The sequence below is a fragment of the Urocitellus parryii genome, chromosome 1 (genome assembly GCF_045843805.1).
Source record: "Urocitellus parryii isolate mUroPar1 chromosome 1, mUroPar1.hap1, whole genome shotgun sequence".
In the NCBI taxonomy this organism is placed as follows: domain Eukaryota; kingdom Metazoa; phylum Chordata; class Mammalia; order Rodentia; family Sciuridae; genus Urocitellus; species Urocitellus parryii.
In genome coordinates, this window is record NC_135531.1 from 52,374,372 (window position 1) to 52,400,541 (window position 26,170).

General features: G+C 33.3%; 1 protein-coding gene across 5 annotated transcripts in view; it reads left to right on the forward strand.

The window, feature by feature from the left end:
- Positions 1–16,042, forward strand: part of Erbin (erbb2 interacting protein) — a 135,958-nt gene extending 119,916 nt beyond the window's left edge. The window contains exons 22-27 of one of the 5 annotated variants that reach the window (XM_026390857.2): positions 5,496–5,639; positions 8,347–8,466; positions 10,869–11,075; positions 11,982–12,074; positions 12,721–12,795; positions 14,302–16,042. In XM_026390857.2, coding sequence (XP_026246642.2) covers positions 5,496–5,639; positions 8,347–8,466; positions 10,869–11,075; positions 11,982–12,074; positions 12,721–12,795; positions 14,302–14,409 — 747 coding nt within the window. In that variant the 3' untranslated portion in view covers positions 14,410–16,042. The remainder of the gene's footprint in view (positions 1–5,495; positions 5,640–8,346; positions 8,467–10,868; positions 11,076–11,981; positions 12,075–12,720; positions 12,796–14,301) is intronic. The other 4 variants (XM_026390859.2, XM_026390858.2, XM_026390860.2 and 1 more) reach the window with 4 other exon arrangements.
- Positions 16,043–26,170: the final 10,128 nt, after the last annotated feature.

The following is a 26,170-nucleotide window of genomic DNA, read 5'->3' on the forward strand; positions in this document are numbered from 1 at the left end:
GTTCAGAAACTTATCTCTGATCTATAGTATGTTCATTGTACAAGTAACTTTGATTTTCCTTCCTCAGTTGTTTCATCTATAAAATAGGCACAACAAACAGAGCTATGCTAGGATTGTTTAAAAATTAAATGAGGGCTAGAAGTGTAGCACTGTTATAGAGCACATCCTTAGCATGCACAAGGCCCTGGGTTCAATTCCCAGCACTGCCCCCACCCAAAGTTAATACATAAAAAGCACTTAAAAACAATAAGTGTATATTATAAGTGATAGTATTTATTACTGTCATCCTCATCCTCACCAATCATCTAAAATATAAAGATTAGACAACTTAAAATTAATATTTTTATTAAACATCAAAATACTTTATAGTAAAATAAGTTATTTTGTGGTGTTAAAACAATTATTTAAAAAAATTTTTAAAGATAGTTCCTAATTTAATATGAATAGATTTCTTATATCAAAGATAAAGGCCTTTTCTGAAAATTAGTATCTATATGTATTTAGCTTGTAAATTTAACCCATCTGTCAAGGATAACAATCTTGAAAAATATTTCTGTCACATACTTATATGACAGGAAAACAATAATAAAACATCAATAGTGATACTTTGTGAAGCTATGTATTTATTCATATACACATATATAAGACTCTAGCAAAAATAGAATTTTTAAAAGAAAATCAATGTTTTTTCCTAACTTTATTATTAGTTATATCTTGTTTAGAAAAAATATTTTATAAGAAATATAGTTCATAAAGTGAAATGCTAATGTATTAATGGTAATTATCAATGATGAGATTTGTGGACTCTTTTTGGTTTTTTTTGGTACTAGGGATTGAACCCAGGGGCACTTAACCACTAAACTACATCCTCAGTCCTTTTTATATTTTAAGACAGAGTCTAACTAAGTTACTTACAGCCTTGCTAAATTACTAAAGCTGGCCTTGAATTTGGATATCTCCTTCCTCAGCCTCCTGAGCCACTGGGATTACAGACTGTGCCACCACGTCTGGATTTTTAAAAATTAATTAATTATAATTAGGTATATATGACAGCAGAATGCATTTTGATTCATTGTACACAATTACAGCACAACTTTTCATTTCTCTGTACACAATGTAGCAGCTTTTTTGTTTTGAGATGGAGGTCACACTATCTTGCACAGGCTGGACCTCCTGGGCTCAGCCAATTCTTCTGCCTTATCCTTCCAAGTAGCTGAAACTATGTGTGTATGCTACTGTGCCCAATGTGGAGATTTTAAATTTTAAAAGTAATTTTAAGTTTTGTTTTAATTTTAGGGCTGGGATTGTGGCTCAGTGGTCTGGCACATGTGAGGCACTGGGTTCGATCCTCAATACCATATAAAAATAAATGAATAAAATAAAGGTATTGTGTCTGTCTACAACTAAAATTTTTTTTTAATTTTGGTTTTAATTTTAAATCTAAGGATAAATATAAAATAATGATGCATGTCAGAGTAATCATAGAATATAGGCCTATTCAAGGAAAACTCTATTTTTTGAAACACCGGTAAAAATTTGATACATTGGAGTAAGATTAATAGGTTAGGGCTAAGGATTTATCAGGAAGGAATGCTGATAGCAGGAAAAACAGATCTTTAACCTGATTGAGTTAATGATTTATTTTGAGAAATTTTGATAATAAAATTTAGGTCAGATTATGGATGTAGATGGTCCTAATAACAGTTAAATTTATTTAGGACTTCCAAAATGCCAGGAAGCACCATTGTATAATTATCCTTCTGCACAAATATTTCTAAATTTTCATACAAGACCTATGAGGTATCTTCCCCCCACCCCCACCACAATACCTTTATTTTATTTGTTTATTTTTACATCAGATTATGGATGTAGATGGTCCTAATAACAGTTAAATTTATTTAGGATTTCCAAAATGTCAGGAAGCACCATTGTATAATTATCCTTCTGCACAAATATTTCTAAATTTTTATACAAGACCTATGAGGTATCTTCCCCCCACCCCCACCACAATACCTTTATTTTATTTGTTTATTTTTATGTGGTGCCAGGGATTGAACCCAGTGCCTCATGCTTGCTAGGCGAGCACTCCACCACTGAGCCACAACCCTGGCCCTGAGGTATCTTTATTATCATATTTTGTAGTAAAGAAATTGAAGCACAGAATATTTAAGTAATTTTTTCAAAATGATATGTGTTATATGGAAGAAAGTAAAACAATTTTGAAAGTCCAGGAGAACTACTTAATGTTCTAAACTAAAGACTGATAATAATAAAAGAGTTATTTTAGGATATCTCAGACAAAAATGTTCAGGATGAATGGATATTATTGAAACCGTTTTGGAAAACGGTTTCAATAATAAAGCAGCTAAATGATTAAAACCTGGGCTAGGATTGTGACTGAAGTGGAGATGAATCTAACACTTTGACAACAGTTATTTTGTTTTAGGGATTGGATGAGGGATAGGATTCAAGAAGTAGCCAAGTTTCTGGTTTGGTATATTTGGTTGTCAACATTTATTAAAAAAACTGGAAATTATAGGCTGGAATTGTGGCTTATCCGCAGAGTGCTTGCCTAACACATGTGAGGCACTGGGTTCGATTCCCAGCACCACATTAAAAAAATAAATAAATAAATAAAATAAAGGTATCATGTCCATCTACAACTGAAAAATATTTATTTTTTTAAAAACTCTGGAAATTAGGAGATAGGTATTCTTAGTGCAGTGTGGTGTAGTATGAAAATATGGCAAAAAGTAATTTTCTTGCTTTTGAATATTTTGTATTTGATGTGATGGTTGTGTATCTAAGCTTGGAACACGGTATGAAATTAGGTTAAGTGATGCAAATTTGAGATACAAAGCATATTCTCCTGTGAGTTTTTCTCTAAGAGATACTGAAAAGATAAATATATTATTTTAAGTAAGTTTAAATTGCTAATGATGCTGGGCACTTTTATTATTCTGAAAACAGTCCATCTGAGTTTTATGATATGTACACACACAAGACTTCTCCAACATCTTTCCCTGTTGTTAGCTGGCAGGAATTTTTATCATTTTAAGGGCAGAGTGGTATATAGCCAAACATTTATATATAGCTTTTATCTTTGTTCCTCCTTTAATTTATATCAGTGGTTCTCAAACTGTACTATATGGGTTCTATAAATAAAACCATGTATCTTATAAGTTATGAAGGATTTCAGATTAATTTTGACCACTTTGTGATGTTCTTATGTTCTTTTTATTTATCTGAGTTATTTGCTTCTGTTCTGCCATCATCCTTTCAGAAATCATTTTACTCAATAAAAATAATCTAGAATTCTTAAAACTGAAGCATAATTTAAATAATACATATAGTGAAAAAAATTATTTTAGATTAGACATGGTTTCTTTTCATATGTTCAAAAACATTGTAAAAAATTATTCTGTAATTTTCCTTTTTTTTGTTCTCATTGAGTGACCTAATTGACCCTTTTAATGATATACAGATCTTGGAGCAAAGTTTTTTATGTCATCTCTCAACATGGACAACTATAAATATTTCACATACTAATAAGGCTAACGCTCAAAATATGTCTGGTTTTGAATTCAGGCTTGAATGGAAATGACTTTGTTCTCATTCATTAAATGTGAAAATCACTAATGTTACCATTATATAATGTATACACATACATATAATGTACCATACATGTAATCATACGTGTAATGTATGGGCAGCATAAGCATTTTGAAACTACTACATAATATATTACTAATTAGCTACTTGTATAGCAGCAGGATGTGAACTGCAAACTTCAAAGCATTGATTCAAAGTGTTGGAAGGTGAGAGAGGACTTCTATTCATTTGTTTGTTTTGCGCGCACGCGTACACACACACACACACACACACACACACACACTTCTAAAGGCAGAGCTGGTGTTTAAAATTTTTCCCCAGGGTATTTCACAAATCCCGCTGTACCTTGTAAATCCCCAAATTAAAGTTTACTATTTTGCACAGTTGGGAGTTTAGCAATAATAGGTGATTTATTGAAGTTTTAACTGGGTTTTAAACCTTTTAATAGTTATCCCTTTTTCTGTTTACCTGGAATCCAAACATAAAATATATATCACCGTAGAAATCTCAAGACTGAATTAATTTGAAAAGAAATAAAATTTTTTATTTCAAAGTTGAATTATTATAGATGTCAGCATTTGCTAATAATTCTTCCTACATAAAAACTTTAGATATGAAGCATACACTCCAGACCATGATATGGTTAGCACAACTTGATAAATGCCATGTTCACTTGTTTATGTTTTTTTGGAGGCTAAGGATTAAACTCATGGCTTTGCTGCCACTGAACCATACCCCTACCTCCATTCAAAACTATCAGCATATAATGAGCAACATTGCCCAGAACTTTGTGCCTAGCGTTTAATTGGGCTCCGTACAATATGTTAAGACAGGATGTAGTTGGGCACAAGCCTGAATTCAAAACCAGACATATTTTGAGCATTAGCCTTATTAGTATGTGAAATATTTACAGTTGTCCAAGTTGAGATATGACATAAAAAAACTTTGTTCCAAGATCTGTATATCATTAAAAGGGTCAATTAGGACACTCAAGTGAACACAGTAAAACTCTGTGCATAACAAATAGAGTGTGTTATTTATGTATGTGTATATGTATGAATTATTTCTTTGTTTTATCACCCACTCTGCCTTTAGAAGTGTGTGTGTTTATGCTCGAGCGCACACGTGTGCACACACACACAGGAAATAAATGAATAGAGGTGCTCTCTCACCCTCCAACACTTTGATCAGTGCTTTGAAGTTTGCAGTTCACATTCTAATCACATGTTCATAGAACCTCTAAAATGCCTTCCTAAATCTCTAACCTTGGTGAAATAGTTTGGAAAAATACATGTCTGGGCTATTAAATTTAGTTTTTTTCCTAGTATTATTTTAGAATCCACAAAATAACTAAAAAGATATATGTGGTAATTTAATACATCTGTTTCTTTCTGGAATCCTGTATTATTTCTGTAGAATGAAATGGACTGTAAAATGCAGTCCATTGACTGTATTTGACTTAAAATTATTGGATGTTGATAAAATTAATCTTATATAGAGAAATTAATTTAATGAATGACTGTATAAATACACATACATCTGGGTATGTCATCAGCTTCTATTTTCTGAAATATATGTCAGGAGTAAAGGAAATAATAGCTTTTATTAAATAAAAGTAGCCATATGTTTGTTTTCTTCCTTAGTGCTTAAAATGTGAATTGTTGTATTTACATATAATTTACTTTTATGTGTGTATGGTGTCATGTAAATGTGTGGTAAATAGTCCCCATTTCTTTTAGTGCCTCTGAAAAAAATCAGTGTTGCATGATATTTCTTTGTGGTATCAAGTGGGGATACTTGTAAATAAATCTATGTACATAACATGTCTTGTGGATTTTGCATGCTGTACTAATCTCTGTTAAATCTATCCCCTCTTTATTCAGAGCATGCTGTCAAGGTCCTTTAATTCCAATTTTACTGCTGTAAGCAGTTCTCACTATGGCAGCTCTAGGGATCTGCATGGCAGCCAAGGTAGTCTTGCCTTGAGTATTGCAGACGGAAGAGGTTCTGGTGGGCACATTTTTCGAGTGAGTACCTACAGTAGACCAGTACTTGTAGCATGTAGAAGAGAAATAAAAAGTTTTAAATGTTTTAATGTTTCTAGGAAAGTAAAAAGCTTAATGTGGGTTAGAAGTCTTGATACCCTCTGAGTTCTTCCATGGCTTGGTTCTAAAACTTTCCAAAGTTGTTTTGGTCTTTATCTCTTCAGTATTTTTGGTTATGTACTGATGATGTAGTCTGCTCTTGATTATTTTTATAAAAGGAATAATTTTAACTCCTGTAATTAAGAATTGGCTACTAAGTATATGCACAAAGTTAACTCATAAAATGATTAAATGTGAAGCTGGAGAATATATAAGTTCCATTGAAAAGGCAAAATCCAAATCCTTTATCACCCATTGTAGTCCTTAGTAGTAAAAAAGAAAGTTTATTATTAAAGTTAGGTATAAGACATAAAAATGGAAGAGAAAGAGAAGGACAAGACAACTCTCATGACTCAGTATTAAGTGGGGTCTCTGAATAAATGTTTCCTTCTATCCAGAAAAGTTTTTCTTCACTTACTTAGCCTATTCCCATAGTTTTGTTTTCATGTTAACCCTGCTTACTTCTGTGTTTTTCACTTTTTCTTGAGCGTTCCCTGTGTATACCCTCCCCACTTAAACATATCTGTGACTTTGCTTTATCGTGTTCTAGAGTAGGAGCAGTTTCCTGGACTCATTTTGCTGTAGCTACACTTGACCTAGTCTTATCCTGTCCTCTATCATCTGCCATCATTTGATTTCAATACTATTAAGATAGTAGCAGTCTTTTTGAAATTTCCTAATTTGAAAGGGTGAGAGAAGAGTGTTCACTGTTGAGTTCTTATTCCAACAGAGTCCAGATGGTAAAAACCATTGACTTTCATTAACTCAGGGGTATACTTTGCTATTCATAGTCATCTGAAACATTATTCTTTTCACATTCTTTCACAATAACATTTTGTGCTTATTTTTCTTATTTTTAGAACCTTCAAATCTGTTGAATTTACTTTTTCATTCATGATATGCTTGTCATTATAAAGAGTAGATAAGCATAGTACATTCAGACTTCAGTTTAAACTTTACACTTTTAGCTAAATTGGTTATTATATATTATAAAAGAACGTCACAAGAAGGGAGAAGGAAAATGAAGTATGTACTGTGTAAGTACACAAAATTAGATCAGACCACATCCAAAAATGCTAAGCCATGGTTTGAACTAGCAACTAACTGCATGTGATAGATTTGTGGCAGATATAATTTTAAGACTAAATTTTAGTCTTAATTTTATGTTTTCTGTAGTAAAGCATAATGAAGCAGATTTCAGATTATTTTCAGCATAATATAGTTAGTTTACATTTCTATGTTGCTAGGAATATACTATTTTGAAATTAACAATAGTGTGGTTTATCACAATCTTTTTTGTTTTCTAAAATATATCTTGTGTTTAGAATTAACTTAAATATAGATGTCTTGTTTTTCAACATGTGTATAATAAGAAATATTCAGGATATTGTCATTTTAGTCTAGTTTTCTCTAAAAATTATCTCAGGTAAACCATAATATGAACATTATTTTGGCATATGAAGATAAGAACTAGTTGATTAATTTTTAAAGCATTTCTCAAAATCAGTACTTTTAAAATATTGCCATGAATATGTGGCAGTATTAAGATAATCAGGTTTTATCAGACTAAGTTTATTGATTCTGCTTATTATGATAATTTAGGGAAAAAAATCCTCTGTGGTTCTGTGCTGTTAAAAGAACAATAGTTAATTTTTTTTTTACCATTTCTTTAGTGCTCAGTATATTTTAGTTGCTCATAAAATTGAGACCACTTTCATTAATAACTAAATTTAACTGCATTTGGTGGTGCATGCCTGTAATATCAGTGACTTGGGAGTCTGAGGCAGGAGGATTATAAGTTTGAGGCTAGCCTGGGCAATTTAGTGAGATCCTGTCTCAAAATAAAATAATAACAAAATAATAAAAAGGGGTGCTGGGGATGTGGCTCAGTGGTAGAGTGCTTTCCTAGCATCTGGGATGCATTGGGTTTGATTCTCAGCACTGCATATAAATAAATTTTTTTAAAAAAGGTCCATTAACAACTAAAAAATATTTAAAAAATAAAAAAATAGAGGCTGAGGCTGTGGCTTAGCGGCAAAGTACTTGCCTAGCATGTGTGAGGCACTGGATTCCATCCTTAGCACAACATAAAAATAAACAAATAAAGGCATGCCGCCCATATAAATTTTTTTATCACTACAAAAAATAATTTTTTAATAAATAAAATTAAAAGGACTGGGGATGTAACTTAGTGGTAGCGTATCCCTAGGTTCCATTCCCAGTACTACCAATCAATCACTTGATGGATGGATGGATGGATAGGTAGCTCAGATGGTTAAAAGCTAGGTATTACTGTAAATAAAACTAAAAGGAAAAAGATCATATAGAATTTGTCTTTCACATGTATATATATTACCAATATATATCATACAGTATTTTCATACATAATAAGAACAAACATCTTGCCATGTGCCTTTGGAAGAAGCTGAAGGTACTAATTGATGGCAGTGATGATTGTGAAATTTGATTTGGCTCTTCATCTTTCTGTTCTCTAGCAGTATTTTTTCCTGTTATCAAGTGTCATCATCATTTTGGTTTTACATCTCAAAGGTTATTATTTGTTTGCTTTTTATTTCCCCCTCATTTGAAGCTTCCCCAGACATCCAATCCAGGAGATCCTTGCCAGGATGACACATTCATTTCAGGACTGCAGAACTACTCATCAGCTACACTTAGTCACAAAGATGTTCTTCCAGACAGCTTGATGAAAGTAGGTGCTTAGGAAATAAATGAAGTAGAATCTGTGAGCTTACTGTGTTTTGCAGCTTTTGAACTAGAAATCTCATACATATATAACTAAAAATACTTTCATAAGGGCTTTCCCACCTAAACTAGTAAGTATTAATTTAAAATAATTTATAAATACAAGATAGAGCTTGACTATCTGCTATTTCTGTTTATTCCATGATTTTTCCACACTGAAGAATCACTTTATTGTTGCAATTTGATTTTTATAGTACGCATTTTAACTTTTTAATTGGATTTTTGGCATTCCTGATAGTAAACCTATTTGGAAAGTGGAACATGAACTTGTCTTAAATTCTTCGTTTTAGGATCTTAGTAACTGTTACTAAAACATTTTAAAATTCTTCAAATGTAATTATAAATGACCTTGAAATACGTGTATATAGAGATGATGGTTGTATTCTTAGTATTTCTATAGCAAAAAAAAAAAAAAAGTGCCATTCATTTAGAGAGATTATTTTGCCAAATGATAATTCTTTTCCATTTCTCTCTCAGCTGTTCTTTCTCATTTTTTAAACTTGCCTCTAATATAATAAGATATAATTATGAAGCATTATTATAGAAAACTTTTATGTTACTTTTGAGGAACCCAGCTATCTAATATTAAGTTCATATATTTTTTAATCCCATTTTCTTTTAATTGAGTGCTATCTTCCAGGGTTTTTTGTTTTGTTTTTTGAATATATACTTTGTGGTTTAGGTTACTGATTTGTTTTCTGCTCTTTAAATCTCCTGGGCCATGATACATTTTTTGTGTATATTTAACATTGATGTAAACGAGACCAAGTATCTAGGTGTCAGGGAGTCTTTAAGAGTAGGTCAGGAGTAGCGGTTATAGCTCACTGGTAGAGTGCTTGCCTAGCATGTATGAGACTCTGGGTTCAAACCATAGCGCACCCCACCCCCCAAGAAAAGCACATAGGAATAAAATGGCATGCATAAATATAGAGAAAAGCAAGGGCTATCTACAGAATTGTGCAAATAAAGCCATAGCACAACCAGTTAATTACTCCTGGTCAGCGTAGTTGCTTTAAATCTGTAGAGATCAAGTAATAAACAACCAAAAAAAAAAGACCAGGAATAATATAACATCTCTTTTTCCTTTTGGACTCCTCACCAGTGTAAGATTTGCCACAGAGTTACATCATCCTGTGCCCTGTCATTAAAACCAGCATTTTACTAGACTTCAGAATTAATTAAGTACTCAAATAAAATGGAGTATAATAGTGGGAAAAAAATATTCTTTTTAAGTATAATTTCTTCATCAAAAACAAGTTCATAATCAGAATAATGTGAAGTACTTAAACCTCATGCTAAACTGTTCTCCAAACCTTTCAGCTTTTAGATAATTTTAGGGAAATGGGGCGTGACTATCTCCCACAAAAATTTCTGGTTATTTCCTTGTGGACAAGGTTACCTTTCTATTAACCAACAAGGAAGTTTTAAGTGATTGAGTAGCTTAAACATTTACTCTTTTTCTACACAATTTTTTTTATGCAAACATAAGAATGTAACAGCTTATTTTCCAGCTAGATTCCTCACACTAACAAAATAAGCTAGCTTAAGTGACATTTTCACAAAGGTAATTTTAAGTCCAAAATTCAGGTTTAGCCTCTAAAAAATGTAGTCCTTTAATAGCAAACAGCTAATCTCAACTTTTTTGTTTAGCTTATGAAAATCAAAGTTGAATATCAATGTTTAATTTTTGGGTTAGTCTATGGAATTAATATTAAGAGTTATAAAATTGCCACCTTCATACATATACACACACTGTGTATGAAAGGAATAAGTCAGTTTTCTACACGTGAATGGAATAAATCAATTTTCTACCGTGTGGATACCTATAATTAGTTAATCCTGGAAGAAAAGGAGTAGAAAAATACAGTAAATTAGGAAAAAATTATAACCCAGAATTAGTTACTGTTTTTCCAGAAGAAAAACATCAGCAAATGCACCTTTTGTATGTGTGCTCTGTTTTAGTATGGGAAATGAATACCTTTCAAATAGACTTACTTAAATTTTAAAATTTCAGTAAACTATTTACCTAGTATTGGGTTACTATAGAAAGGAGATATATTTATATCTAACAAAAAAGCAAATAATTTAATACATAGGTATGCTACTTTAATTTCAAAACTTAAAAGAGTAATTCACTATCAGGAAGCACTCAAGCAAATTTAGAACTAAGACATTAATAGCTTTTTTCTTTTAAGGTTTAAAATTGATGGAAATAGTAAATGAAATGGAATTGTGTGATTTAGAATGTTAAAATTCTAGTCCTTTTATAATGCTCCATGAAAAAAAAATCCAAATATTTGTTCAAGACATTATTATTGGTCATTTTAAGATACTTCATGTTTTTCTTAGATGCCTTTGAGTAATGGACAGATGGGCCAGCCTCTCAGGCCTCAGGCAAATTATAGTCAAATACATCACCCCCCTCAGGCATCTGTGGCAAGGCATCCCTCTAGAGAACAACTAATTGATTACTTGATGCTGAAAGTGGCCCACCAGCCTCCATATACACAACCCCATTGTTCTCCTAGACAAGGCCATGAACTGGCAAAACAAGAGGTAAGAATAATAAAGACTGTTTGAAATATGAGACTAAGCTTTTCACATATTCTTAGAGATTATTTTTTAATTATTAGCAGTAAATTCATATAACAGTTTTTACCATTTTGCTTAAAATTTGAGTTTTCAAAACTGGTTGATGGTACTCCAATAATTAGACCTTTTCCAGGAATATAAATAGTAGAACATTAAACTGAAATGGCATGTTGTTCTGTGACAGTCTTCATTTGACCATATCTCCATACTACTTTGAGTGTTTTTAATCTTAGAAAAGTTATGGGCCATATATTCATGTCTTGGTAGCTTATTGATAAGATGATCAATAATATTAAGAACTTAGATGTAGATCAGATGCTTTATTTTGGTTGAATCTCTGGCAAAAGGGAGTGTTCGATAGCAAAAATCTTAATTTTTTTTTTTTTTTACAGCTAGGTTATAAAAGCTATTGTCAATTGATAAGATTTTTAAAATGCCACTCCTTTGGAGCATATAAACAAATTCAGGAAATGAAAAGTTAATAACCTAAAATCATCAAAGGTTCTTTTAGGTATCTTATGATACAATGCATTAGGCGGAGATACTGTACTGTATAATTTCACAAGTGAAAACTGATAATATACATGTTCTGTTTTTATGCACTGTATCATTAAAATTAATTGATTCCACTTTTCATAAACAGTAAAATTAGGAGCTATGCTTTATAATCCCACTGTGCCTTTAATAACTCACTAACTCATTAACATAATAGTCTATGTTTTAGTTTCACTTCATCTGCCAAAATATTTATTTTTGATGAATTCTTATATATATTTTTTGCTCCAACTTAATTTACCAATATTTAAATGTGGTGTTGTTAAGTTGTGAATTTTTCAGAATTAGTAATGTTTTATTTTCATATTAAATCAGATGCGTGTGAGGGTTGAAAAGGATCCAGAACTTGGATTTAGCATATCAGGAGGTGTTGGGGGTAGAGGAAACCCATTCAGACCTGATGATGATGTAAGTTTTATATAGCCTTGAACACCCATAGCATTTCTTTTATTAATGCAGTACCTCTTATATGTAAATCTAATTGATGTTTATGTAAATCTAGATAGATAACTCTTGTATTATACTTTATTCAGATTGTTCAACTTTGTTTTGATTTTTATGTTTGGTTTTTGTCTTTGTGGTACTGGGGATGGAATGCCAGGAATATGTACCACTGAGCTACTTTTTAAAAAATTTGGATACAGGGTCTCACTGAGTTGCCCAGGTTGACCTTGAATCTATGATCCTCTTGTCTTAGCCTCCCAAGGAGCTGGGATTATAGCTGTGTATCATCATGCTCAGCTGTTGTGTAATTTGTTCAATTCAAATTAATTTTTGAAGATAAAAGCCAAAAATTTTGAATATTCTTGATATTCTCAGGTGATTTTTAATTTTTCACAAATCTGTGGAAGTAATTTCATAACATTAACAGAATTACTAGAGGCAATAATAACTTGTGGTTTTCATAGTACTACTCAGAGAAATCAGAGCAAAAACTTATATCATGATTCAAATATGTGCATAGTGTGGAAAAAGAATTATTTCTTGTTACTTTGTTATTTATGCATATAGTTTTTAGTTAAAATAATTATCTTTTTTGTTGTTGCTACTAAAGGGTATATTTGTAACAAGGGTACAGCCTGAAGGACCAGCATCAAAATTACTGCAACCAGGTGATAAAATAATTCAGGTAATAAAGATAAACTTTCTTATTTCTTTCATTTTACAACATACTCAAATGTTTTCATAATTTAAATTTTTCCACTTTATACCTTGAAAATCATGCTTATCTGTTTGCTATATCATAGTATTTTAAGTTCCAGGATGTTAATTTTTACTAATTTTGTTTATCAGAGTACCACTTCTTTTTTTAAAAAAATATTTTTTTAGACGTTGATAGACATTTATTTTATTCATTTATTTATAAGTGGTGCTGAGAATAGAACCCGTGCCTCACACATGCTAGGTAAGAACTCTACCACTAAGACACAACTCCAGTACCCCAAAATACCACTTCTTGGAAGTACGCTGTTCATCATATCAAAATGAAGAGAAAAATTTGAGAAACCATTTTATTTTCCCACATCCCTCCTTTTCTCTGTTTCTTCAGCAACTTATTTTACCTAAACACATGTATAGTGCACTCTAGGAGGAAAACAAACCTCAGAGACAGTACAACTCTCCTTCCTATCTCTGCCTTCACTGTTGTCAGTTCAGGTGACAATGAGAAATAACTCTCAAAGCAAAAAATGATAACAGAGATATTAGAGTTGAGTAGCTGAAAGTATAGATTAGAGCCAGACTGCTTGAGTTTGAATCCTGACCCCAACACTTAAAAAAAATAATAAAAAATATTTTTAAATTAATTTTTACATCATTTCAGGCCTAGAGAAAATCTGCAAAAATGGTGTTTTAACAAACATCTGTATATACTTTATTAGGTCACTAGTTGCTAATATATTGCCACATTATCTTTAGTATTCATTCTTTCTGTGCGTGCCTCTCTCTCTCTCTCTCTCCCTACACACACACACACACACACACACACACACACAGACATTTATTTTTCTAAATCATTTGGAGAATCTGTGGTTTCAGAATTTCTTCATTAGTGGAGATTGAACCCAGAGCTTTGCCTCTCTCTGATCTATATACATCCCCAGCCCTGTGGTTTTAGTTTGTGACTACAGAAGTTACCTTTTCTATCCATGTCTGGATTTTCTGTTCTCTAGAATAAGATTCTTTGAGTGTTATTATGAGAATCAGAATTTCATTCTTTTTAAGTCCTTCTGAGTATCAAAGTGTGGTGGTCTTGGTCTGATCTAAGGCAATAGGAAGAGTAGACTTTGTCCTCTGCTACCCTTGGAGTTTGGTCTCCTCAAGTGCATATCAGCACATACACAACATCCTATCTGACACTGTCTTAGATAAGTGGTTCCTGATACTAGGTTGTTAAATCAGAATTGTCTGAAAACTTGAACAAAATATAGGTTTCTGGGCACCATCTTCAGAGATTTATTTCCCATACCTGTGGGGCAGTCCCATTAGTCTGTATGTTGTTTTAAATTGCCAAAGTGATTCTTTTTTTTCTGCCAGGTTTACAAAGTACTTGGAAGAAATACAAGTTCAAAAATACAAATACATTACTATGAAAAGTTTATCCTAAAAGAATTTTTTTTCTCTTTGTTCTTTGTAGGCTAATGGCTACAGTTTTATCAATATTGAACATGGACAAGCAGTGTCCTTGCTAAAAACTTTCCAGAATACAGTAGAACTCATCATTGTACGAGAAGTTTCCTCATAAGCACTGTGGACAAAACAAAATGGGGGGAAGGATGACAAGATTTATTGGAAGATACTTGCAGGGGAGATTAATATTTTGACTATTTTTATATATAAAGAAGAACTCAATTATGTTCAAATTTGTACATTAATGAAATAATGGAGCTTGTGGTTAGAGGGAAAGAACCACTGTACAGAATATAAAGGAGACTGTTGAATTCTTACCATATAAAATTTGTTGTTAGGTTTTTAAACATAGCAATCAGGCTACAGAAACAAGCTTATGTTGTTTTTGTATAGATTGTAGGTTTATTTTTGGATTTCATACCCATGACTGAACTGTGTACAAGGCAATAGTTAGCCTTGATTGTAGCCCAGAGACAGATGGCAGAGCTATCTATCTCAGCTTTTATGCCCTTATTTTTATTCAACTGGTATTAATGTTTTTCTGCTGAAACTACTTTTTTTGATGTGGGCAAGAGATTTGAAGTGTTGGCTTTTGCTATGTGCATATTGAGTTGAAGAATGAGTAGGTGAAGGTGGTGCTGATGGGTTCACTTTCCAAGGCCAGATTAAAACAGTTATTTCATATAAAAATCTGGAAGCAAAGAATGAAGAAAAAAACTCTGTTAATGTGTTTTTATTAATAGAATAATGCAATAAAATATGTAATGTCTTTTTAAAGAAGTGAAAAGATAATAATTGCATTTTATGAGCTCTACAAGATCTGTTCTTGTCATAGCCATTAACTATACATTTGCTACTGGTGATTGAATTTTTAATTTTTTAGTCACAGGAAATTTTTAACTCTACTATAGATGCATGTCCATGCATTTTCTGTGCTATGGAAATCCCATTTTATTTTTTTGCAAATGGTGGTACTTGCAGTCTGTTTTATAATTAGTACTCCATTTTAATCTAATTTATAATTGTTATTTTAAGCAGCAAATGAAACTAAAATGGCCAGTTTTAAAATTGTGTTGCCTGTAACACTACAAAATATAAGACAGTTTAGGAAAGCCTCTTGATTTTTGTTTGGCCTTGCATTGCCTTGGTAAAGTAAAAGGAAACATGGAGTACGCATGGAGCTAGGAAACCAAAGCAAGTTTGTGAAACTGGCACAGTGATAGAGAATTGCTGTGGAGAGTTGTAGAGCAAAGGGATGGGTCCTTGAGGCCTACCAGTGTGTAAAGGTGTTCAAATAAAGGGCTGTTCCTACAGGTAACATTAAATGTGAACTCAACACTTCAGAGTCTTTAAAGGGTTTCTAAGTGCATCAGTGTAATAGTGTTTTACCACCAACTGCCTTCGTTCCTAGTTACTGTAACACGTATTTGATCATAGAGGTTTATTAATTTTTGTTTATTGAAACCATTAATTTTTTGTTTTGTTCTATGTAATCAAATAAAATTTGAATAACATGCAGTGGTAAGAATTAATGCATGGTTATTTGGACCAGAAAAAAGTGCCATAGAAGACCAATAACTGTTTTTCGTTGAGGCTAGTCTCAAACCTTTTATTAAGCAATATTCGGTTTCTTGCAGTCATTTTTAATGTCAAAAAATGTAATTTGGGAATTTTTAATGTATTATGCTTTTTTTCTTCAACCTTGATTTAATGAAGACTTATAGAACTAGCTAAAACACCAACCTACATTATTTTTGCAAAAGTGAGTTGAACTCATCTTCCATTCTTTCTAGTCAAGTAGGCAGCACTTTTAAAAATATGTGACTCAAATATTGCACTTCTTTCAAGATGTTATCAATTGATTATTGTACTGTATAGTTTTAATAATTTTATTGAAACCCTTTAACAACTCTTTGTAAATTTTAACTCATTTTAGTTGATTTTCAGTACTCTTTACATAGGAATTGATTTTTATGGATATAGTAGAAGAAATGTGCTGTATTTTGATAAAATTCACTTGTATGTGTGTTGTAATCTCTAAAAAAAGAATGACAAATGGCTTCTTTAAGACAAGTCTCGGTGTTCCCTTTATTCTTAGTTGATTTAAAAATACTAATTTTGGCATTGTAAAATAGTCATGTTCTCCTTTTATTGACTTCAAATTTACACAGTCACTTTCCACTTTAAATCAGGAATGCATAAGATAGGTAAAACTGCAAAATTGCAAACTACTTTCCCTTGAACCAATTATATAAAACTGCAATATTGGAAAAGGAGTTTAGCCTCATATGACAATTGGTTTTTCAGTTTATGAGAAGTTTAAGTTTATTATCTGCATATTATATTGAAATATTTCCAAGTACAACAGATGTTACATGTACTAGCATTTTGTACCACTCTAGTTAATTTAAAATTTTTGTAACATTCTTGCAACACATAAAGTTGAGTTGGGCAGTTTGTTACCATACTTCTTTTTTCAAAGAAGTAACAAAAAGTTTTGCACTTAGTAGCCAAAATTTTCTTACATAATATTGAAAAAATTTAAGTGACAAGGGCTCTTCATTAGAATTTTTGTTAAAGTAGTAGTAAAGTTTCAGTTTGAATAGAACAATAATAATTGAAATCTTTTGCAGAAATGGAGAAGGTATTTTGAGTTTATATTCTGTTGAGTAAATTGTAGGTAAGACCTGTGTTCATAACAAGTATTATGTAGCAGAATTCTTGGACAGGGGTGTGGCTTAGTGGTAGAATGCTTGCCTCCTATGCATAAGACCCTAGGTTCACTCCCCAGCACCATGGCAGATTTAAAAAAAAAAAAAAGGCTTCCTTATTTTTAATAACAGTGTTTAAAATATCTTACCCCAGCCAGTAAAACAATTATACAATAGGGGCTTGGGATATAGCTCAGTTGATAGAGTGCTTGCCTTGCATGTACTAGGCCCTGGGTTCAATTTCCAGCACCACACACACAAAAAAAATAAAAAATAAAAAATAAATTATACCATTAAAAATTATATAGATAAGAGTAATATATTCAGTACAGAATTATTGACAAAAAATTTAATGAATGCTTATTCATTTAGAAATCAGTTCATCTGAATCAATAAAATTCTAAAATTCCTAATGTTTATTTTGTAAATATTTTCCCGACATATTTAGACTGGTCTTAAAGATGTATATATACAAGATGTTCAAAATTCTTTTGAACACAAACAGAACTATTAATTGTTAATTTGCTGTACTTAAAAAAATTTCCATTTTTATCAATCAGCATTTATTCCACATTCCAAATTTTTGTGTATATCTAGATTGTCTGAGGTAAACAGAGGATAGATAATAAAGTAATGCTGTTTAAAGTTGTGTGGTTTACTTTATGAAATTCAGAATTAGTGGAATTCTCATGAAAGATAATACAGCTAATTTTGAGCCTTATAGCTCAATTTCTGAGAATGGAAAAATATAGTTTATCTCAAATTATTGCTTTTTTATATCTAAAGATAGCCATTAACATAGGAAATTTGTTTCCATTACAGACTGATGTTAAGTAATATCTTTTTGGAAAGGTATTTTTTTTATTCTGTTGCATTTTTTGGTAATATACTTTAGTAAATAGGTTTGCCATGAAAAAGACACTAAATAAAAATATTTTTGATTTATCAAGAGCATTCATGAATACACAATTGATGATGAACAAGGGAACAAGATGCCTCTTAAATAAAAGTAATCTAGCCAGGCGCAATGGTGCACGCCTATAATCTCAGTGTCTCCAGAGGCTGAGGCAGGAGGATTGCAAGTTACTGATTTCAGCCTCAGTAACTTAGGGAGGCACTAAGCAACTAAGTGAGACCCTGTCTGTAAATGAAATACAAAATAGGGCTAGGGATGTGTCTCAGTGGTCATCTGTATTAGATAGGCAGCCAAATATAGGCCTCCAGGTATTCCCTTCTTTCTAACTAGAGCCTTCATAAAGGTTGACAATCTTATATCTTCAGCTACAAATTCTTTTTTAAAATTTTTTTAAGTTGTAGATGGACACAATAGCTTTATTATTTATATGTGGTGCTGAGGATCAGCACCCAGTGCCTCACACATGCAAAGGCAAGTACTCTACCACTGAGCTACAGCCCCAGTCCCAGCTCCAGCAGTGAATTCTTTACACAATTTATAATCCTAGGGGGTTTATAAGTATAGTCACTCAAGTTTGGGGAAATTCTTGAGAATGCTGTCTTCTTTTCAGGATGCTGCAGTCTCTTCATAAAGGAATTTTTTAAATCAAGAATTTTCATCGCCAGTAATGTAAAGTTCTAACATTCATGCACCAGAGAAGCTCCCATTCTAAGCTGAGGAAACTTATTTTAGAGAAAACACCTAAAAATGTTTTTAAGTCCAGTATTGGGCTGGGGATATAGCTCATTAGCAGAGCACTTACCTAGCATGTGCAAGGTCCTGATTTTGATCCTTAGGTTTTATTATAAACAACAATTAAAAATATCTGTGGCTAGGTGCGGTGGCACATGCCTATAATCCTAGCAGCTGGGGAGACTGAGGCAGGAGGATGGTGAGTTCAAAGCCAGCCTCAGCAAAAGTGAGGTGCTAAACAGCTCAGTGAAACCCTGTCTCTAAATAGAATACAAAATAGTGGCAGAGTGTCCCTGAGTTCAAACCCTGGTACCAAAAAAATAAAAATAAAATAAAAAAAAAAACCTGTGAAGCTTTCTATAGATTGTTGGGAAAGAAGTTGGAAAAAGGATCTTACTTTTTTCAAATATAACTAGGCACAGTGGTTATCTCCCATGGAACTAATGTGTATGGTCCATCTAGCTGATCAGTCAGTCCTTAATTTTAGGATAAAATTTGAGAAAACTCATATATCTTGGTAAAGGGAGAAATCTAAGCCATGATGTTATTCTCTCCCCATTCCCAATACAACAAAGCTTTTATTTTGAATGAAAATAAGCCTATATATTTCCTAACTTCACTTCCTTAAAGCCATCAAACTACTCTAATTCATGGCTTTAGAAGGATCTTTTTATCATGTATTCTTTTTTCTTCTTGTCAGGAAACTTTTAAAACTTTAAAAAAAACTGGGGGGAAATATGCATAAGCAGGAAGCATTAACTTTTAGGATAAATGATTTGAAGTTTCATCATCTTCAGTATTATTATTCGTAGTAGTAGTACTAATATTACTACTAGTACTAAAGATTGGACATCCTCCCCCCAGGAGTGCTTTGTCATTAAAGTACATTCACAGCCCTTTTTTATTTTGAAACAGGATCTCAATAAGTTGCTGAGGCTGGCCTCAAACTTGCGATCCTCATGCCTCAGCCTCTCCAGTTGCTGGGATTATAGGCATGTGCCACTGTACCCAGCTCATCTTCAATGCTATTGAGAACTAATGCCTTACCAGAACATTAAATGAACTTAATAAATGATATTAAACATCTTTCACATTTGGATCATTCTTTACTACAGCATCCCTCAAAGGAACATTCAGTTTCCCAAGAAGAGGAAGAATTATTTGCAGTCTTAACTGTTACAACATGGATTGTTCAAGATAACATTCTTCATTCTTCAAGCTTCCCTCTGTCTACAACCTAGAAAGAACAAAATGTTTATTATTTAATGTTGATATAGGTAAAAGTATTATTTACTCTCAGTAGTTTTAGAAAACAAGAAGGAAGTGTGCTACAACTTTTTGAAGGTGTGGGGCATATGGGATAAGAGTTGTACCACTAAAGGTGGATTTGGCTTCAGGGCTGTCTGAAAGGTGGACAGAATAAAGGTTCAAGAAAGTGTTGTCATTAACCACCAAACTGTAGAAGAATGGTCTGGTTCAAGGAAGAAACAATGAGCATATATGCTTAGAATAAGAAGGAAAAATGAATGCAACCCTATTAAGAGCATAGTCAGCCAAGTGGCATGTTCTCTCCTTTGTCTACTCTTAGTACATATAGTTTGCAGTAATCAAGTAACAAACATTTCAGGCTCATACTAAGGTGACCACAACAAAATGATGAAACATTGGAGAAAAGTAACCATAATGAGGGTTACCAAACAGAAGCATCAATGTCTAGAGCTATCATTATTAAAAAGTGTTCCTTCTGAGATCTAGGGTAATCTGTTTGTTAAAATGTTATGTAAGGGTGTGTGGAGGTGGGGTTGTGTTTTTGTTTCAAAGGCCTCAGATGCTAGGCAAATGCTCTACCATTGAGCCATATCACCAGCCTCTACATACTTTCTTTTCTTTCTTTATTTTTTTTTTTTTTAGTTGCAGGTGAACACAATACCTTTATTATATTTTTATGTGGTGCTGTGGATCAAACACAGTGCCTCATTCATGGTAGGCTTTACCACTGAGCCACAACCCCAGCCCCCACCCCCCACATTTCTTTATAATGTCAGATAGAATTGTTAGATTCAACTGTATAATGTAGAATTGTCATATTCAATTGTTGGTCTAAAGAACGTGAAGGAGACACCTAAAGAGCAAATCAAATTCTTTAGATTTAGATCCCATGGAATGTAATGAAAATGGAACAAAAAATATTAAGTGAAATGAGATGTGTAAGGGAAGTCTTCATATTCCAACAAATCTTCCTTCAAAGGGAGAATGGAAACTGAATGAAGGGAAAGGATGAGAAAATTTCCTGCAGTTGAAGCACAACATATATCCTCAGACTGAATGGACCGATTAGGTAACAAGCAAAAACCACAAACATGTACCAAACTTGTAAATATACAGTATCTTCATCAAATGTTAGATATGAAGAATGTTCTAAAGAATTCCAAATGAATCAGATATCAGAACTTTCACCGGCAACTTTGGATGTAAGGAGACTGCAAAGCAGTATGTCTGAACTTGAAAGTCATACAAGTGGGAAAGCATTTGTTTCAGGAATTAAAAGACTCTAAAGTTTACCTCCCCATAAGAAGTACCCAGGGGACCTATGCAACAGACAAATAAATCTCAAAAGGAGATTCAAGATACAAGAAACAATATTGACCAAAACTACATAGAGTAGAGCAGAAATAATTGTAATCAAAATTGATAGTAAATATGAATGAATATAAGACAGATGATCTCTTCGAGTGAGAATTGGGGGTTTTTTCCTTAAAAAAAAACTACACATATTGGTTAATTTTAACTGCTTACAGGAAAATCCAAATTGGAATTTATGGGTGTATAATAATACAGAAAGAATAAGTAGTATTATGTGTGGGTTTTATTTAGATAAATAAATGCAATGGGTATAGATTCTCCCTCACCCGCACAATGATGTATATACTTGTAGTTTGACTCCACTGCATCTTATCTATTTTTCTAGAACTGAACACCTACAGTGTTCTACTTCATCTACCAATCCCCTGCCATACATAATGTAGTGGTGAATATCCTCCTTCATGTCATGTTATGGGCATGTGTGAAAATTCCTCAGTTCCTCAGTATACCTACTTAAGGGTGTAATTGTTAGATCACAGGTACTTAATCCCACCAAATCTGCTAAATCATTTTGCTGAACATCTGAGTCAGTTTGTACTCTCATCAGCCAGAAGTGAAGATTCTCATTTTCCCACATATTTGCAAACACTTAATATTATGTGACTCTTTTGTATGTTTGATGGATATAACATTGTATTTTTAAATGAGCATGGTGACACACACCTGTAATCACAGTGACTTGGGAGGCTAAGGCAAATTTGAGGCCAGCCTCATCAATTTAGTGAGACCTTGTCTCAAATAAAATGGGCTGCAGGTATACTCTGGGGATCCAAGAAATCAGTTCTAGGCATTCGTCCCAAAACCTAACAGAAAGGTAATGGTGAAAATCATGAAAGGAACTTTAATCAGTGTAGTTACACCAGGAAGATGGGATCCACATCCTTAGCCCTATCTTCCAAGGATTGACAGTAACTTTGAGGTTTTATAAAAAGAGGAATGAGGGCAAGGGTTGGGAGTCTGCAAAGCTGGAGGCTCTTCAGATTGCCAGAGAGGTGATTGTGATCCGAGTGGTCTGTCCTTTATCTTAGGACTGGTCAAGTAGGGCCTTGTCCCAGAATGAAAAGTTGCTTTTGCCTGGGGGTAACTATGTTATCAGATCAGACTTTGTTCCTGGAATCCAAGGTGATTTAGTAAAGAGGATAAATGAAAAATGGAGGCAGGATGCCAAGTCTTTATTCTTGCTTTTAGCCACCCATCAGACATCTCTAGGCAAAAGTGAGGAATCTAAGTCCCTATTACATTTTGTTATTTGTATATCATTCCTCTGATCACTAGAGAGAGAGTGACAAGTATCTATTCTTAATATCCCTTAAGATTTACCATTCTTTTTAATGTGTATATGAACAAATCTGTTATTTATGCTTCCTTATTTTTCAATTAAGGAAGTCTTCCATTCCTGAGTCACAAAGATTTTCACCACATTTACTTCTGTTAGCTACATAGATTTTCTGTTAAGATTTAGATCTTTGGGCTGGGGATGTGGCTCAAGCGGTAGCGCGCTCGCCTGGCATGCGTGCGGCCCGGGTTCCATCCTCAGCACCACACACAAACAAAGATGTTGTGTCGGCCAAAAACTAAAAAATAAATATTAAAATTCTCTCAAAAAAAAAAAAAAGATTTAGATCTTTGGTGGGGCAGGAGTTGTGGCTCAGTGGTGTAGCACTTGCCTGGCATGTGAGGCCCTGGGTTTGATCCTCAGCACCACATATAAGTAAATAAATAAAAGATCCATTGACAACTACAAACTAGATTATTTAGATTAGTTCATCTCAAGTTTACCATTGTATATTGTACAAGGCATGGATCCAGCTCCATGTTTTCTCTACACAAGTCTGCTTTTTCTTATTAATCTGTGGTGCAAATTTTATTATATAATCAAGAACCTATGTATACACAGGACCATTTCTGAGCTCTTGTGTTCTTTCAGTCTGTTTTCTGTTTTTGCATCTGTACCTTTTTCCCCCCAGAAAAGTTATAAATTTCATAGTGAACACCCATCTAGGTTCCTCCATTAATGTTTATTTTCTATATTTCCTTTTATGTATCATTACTCTTATAACTAAGCTTTTATATATCTTAATGTAGCAATGATTCTCAGGCTTTAGCATACAGCAGTCACCTGCCCCACCCACAGGGCTTTTGATTCAGTAAGTCAAGTTTAGGGCTCTGCAGTTTACATTTCTAGCATAGTAAAACCAAAGTTTCTCCACTTATGCTGGCAAGTGAGGTCTGCATAAGTTGCAGGGCTCTGAAGTCAAGAAACGTGTTGTCCTTCTTAATGGCAGGCTATGCTCTCTAGTTTTTCAGCAGATCCCTGCAGCTCATCACCAAATTCTTTCTGTGTTCTCTTCTCATGAATTCAAAGAATTAAATCCATAGACAAGGATGAGTGAGTATATGAGTAGGATTTATTCAAGTCTGAGATCGAAGGACAATGATACTGAAGGAAAGCGGAGGGGAAAGAGATAAACCCTGTGATTGTCCCTAGATTACTACCTTGAGAAAATTTCTAAGCCATGAAGCAGGAAAGGGGAATCCAGGCAGTCTGGTAGACTCTCCATGATAAGGAAGTGAGGCTAGGAGTCCAGAAAAAACAAAGGAGTTACAGTTCACAGGGCAAAATAATAAAGAGAGCTGCAACAAAGGACTCTGCATAGGAGCGTCTTTGTGAATTCAGCTGAGTACTGATCAGTTTGTGTGAGGAAAGTCCCCAAGACTAGGGAAGGACTATTCGAAAAGATGATAACAATAACCTGCACTTGCAGTTAACCTGTGCTCACACAAAATAGGCCATAATGCCTTTTCCCATTAACAGGACTGGAAAACTTCATGGTTCACTGACACAGGGTAGGGTACACAGAAGAGTCTTGCCTCAGTGGAGAATAATTAGCCTTTTGTTAAAGGTTATTCCAATCTGACCTATGTTTGCTTTGAATATGAGGTGTCTCCCAAAACCTGCCGTGTCTATGCAGGAATATTCAAAGGTAAAATAAATAGGTTATGAGAGCCATAACCTAATCAATCCATCCTAGTTTGAATAGTCTAACTGGGTGGCAACTGTAGGCAAGGTGTGGTGTGACTAGAGAAGGTAGGTCACTGGGGCATATCTTGAATGTATCCTTGCAGCTGGTCTCTCCCACCCCACTTCCTGGCTGCTATGTGCTGAGAAACTTCTTTCTGCCATACCCTACTGTCATGATGTTCTGCCTCAGGGCCAGAGCAATGGAGTCAACCAACCATGGATTGAAACTCCAAAACCATGAGCCAAAATAAACTTATCCTCCTCTAAAGTTGTTCTTGTCAGGTATTTTGGTTACAGTGATGAAGAGCTGACTATACTAGAAATGTGTGAGATATTCAATGTTACAAAAAAAATTAACAGATCTCACAACGTAGAAAAGAATATTATTGATTTTGGAGACAGAAAATAGGAACTCTAAAGTGAGGTTCATAACTTTAAAAAAAATCTACAGAATGACAGTAAACTGTGGGACAATCTCAGCAATATATATAATTACTGTTTCTGAAGGAAACCAGAGAAAACAAAAAGGAATAATAGATGAATATTTTCCAAATTTGATTAAAATGAAAAACAGGTCCAAGAAACTCAACACACCAGGCACAAGAAACATGAAGGAAATGACACCAAGGAACATCATAAAACAAATTACTCAAAATTAATAATACAGAGAATATTTTATAATCAGAGCTGGGCAACGTGGTGCATGTCTGTCATTCCAGCAACTCACTTGAAGCAGGAAGATCACAAGTTTGAGGCTAGCCTGGACAACATAGTGAGACCCTGTCTCAAAATAAAAAAAAAATATGAAGTCTGGGGATGCATCTCAGTGACAGCGTACTCCTGGGTTCAGTTCTCAGCAGGAGGTGTGGGAAAACAGCTAGAAAAGGAAAGACATTATGCACACAACAAGGACAAAGTTAATGGCAGATTTCTTGCCAGAAAAAGAAGCAGGGAGAAGACAGTTAAACAACACCTTTAAAGTACTGAAAGAAAAAAATTAAGGGGGATTGTGGCTCAGCAGTAGAGCGCTCGCCTAGCGCATGTGAGGCCCTGGGTTCGATCCTCAGCACCACATAAAAATAAATAAATAAAGGTATTGTGTCCAACTACAACTTAATAAATATTAAAAAAAAAATTAAGTCCAGAAAGAAGAGACAAATACTGAAAAGGATCCAACATCAACAAGCTCACACTGCAGAAGTGTTAAAATCCTTCAGGTGGAAAGAAAATATCAGATTTATAAAAAGGAATGAAGAACATCAGAATTGACTATTACATGGGTAAATATTTAAAATTTTTAATATTTAAATCTTTGAAAAACAAAAGGGATTGGATCTATATTATGTAATTGTAAAATATATGGCAATAATAGCATAAAGATCAGAAGGGGAGAAATAAGTTTCTTCTATGTAAAGTAATATCACACTACTCAAAGATGTACTATGAGGAGTTAGACATGCACAAATAAAAACTACTAAAATAATTAAAGTTTATATCTGGTAAGCTAAAAAGGAGACTAAATGGAATCATGAATAAATTATTCAGTTACTCCAAAAGAAGGCAAAGAGAGGTAAAAGTAAACCAAAGCATAACAAATAACAAGATGGTAGATTTAGATTTAGACTTAATCATATCAAGTCATATTAAATGTAAATGATCTAAATATCTAAATTAAAAGAGTAGTGTCATATGGGATTTTTTTAAAAAAGACAACAGTGGACTATGTACAAGAAACACATTTTAAAATTAAAGACATAAAAGACATTTCACATTAACATTAATCAACAGAAAGCTAAAGCTGGGCATAATTGTGTACACCTGTAATCTTAGTAACCCAGGAAGCTGAGACAAA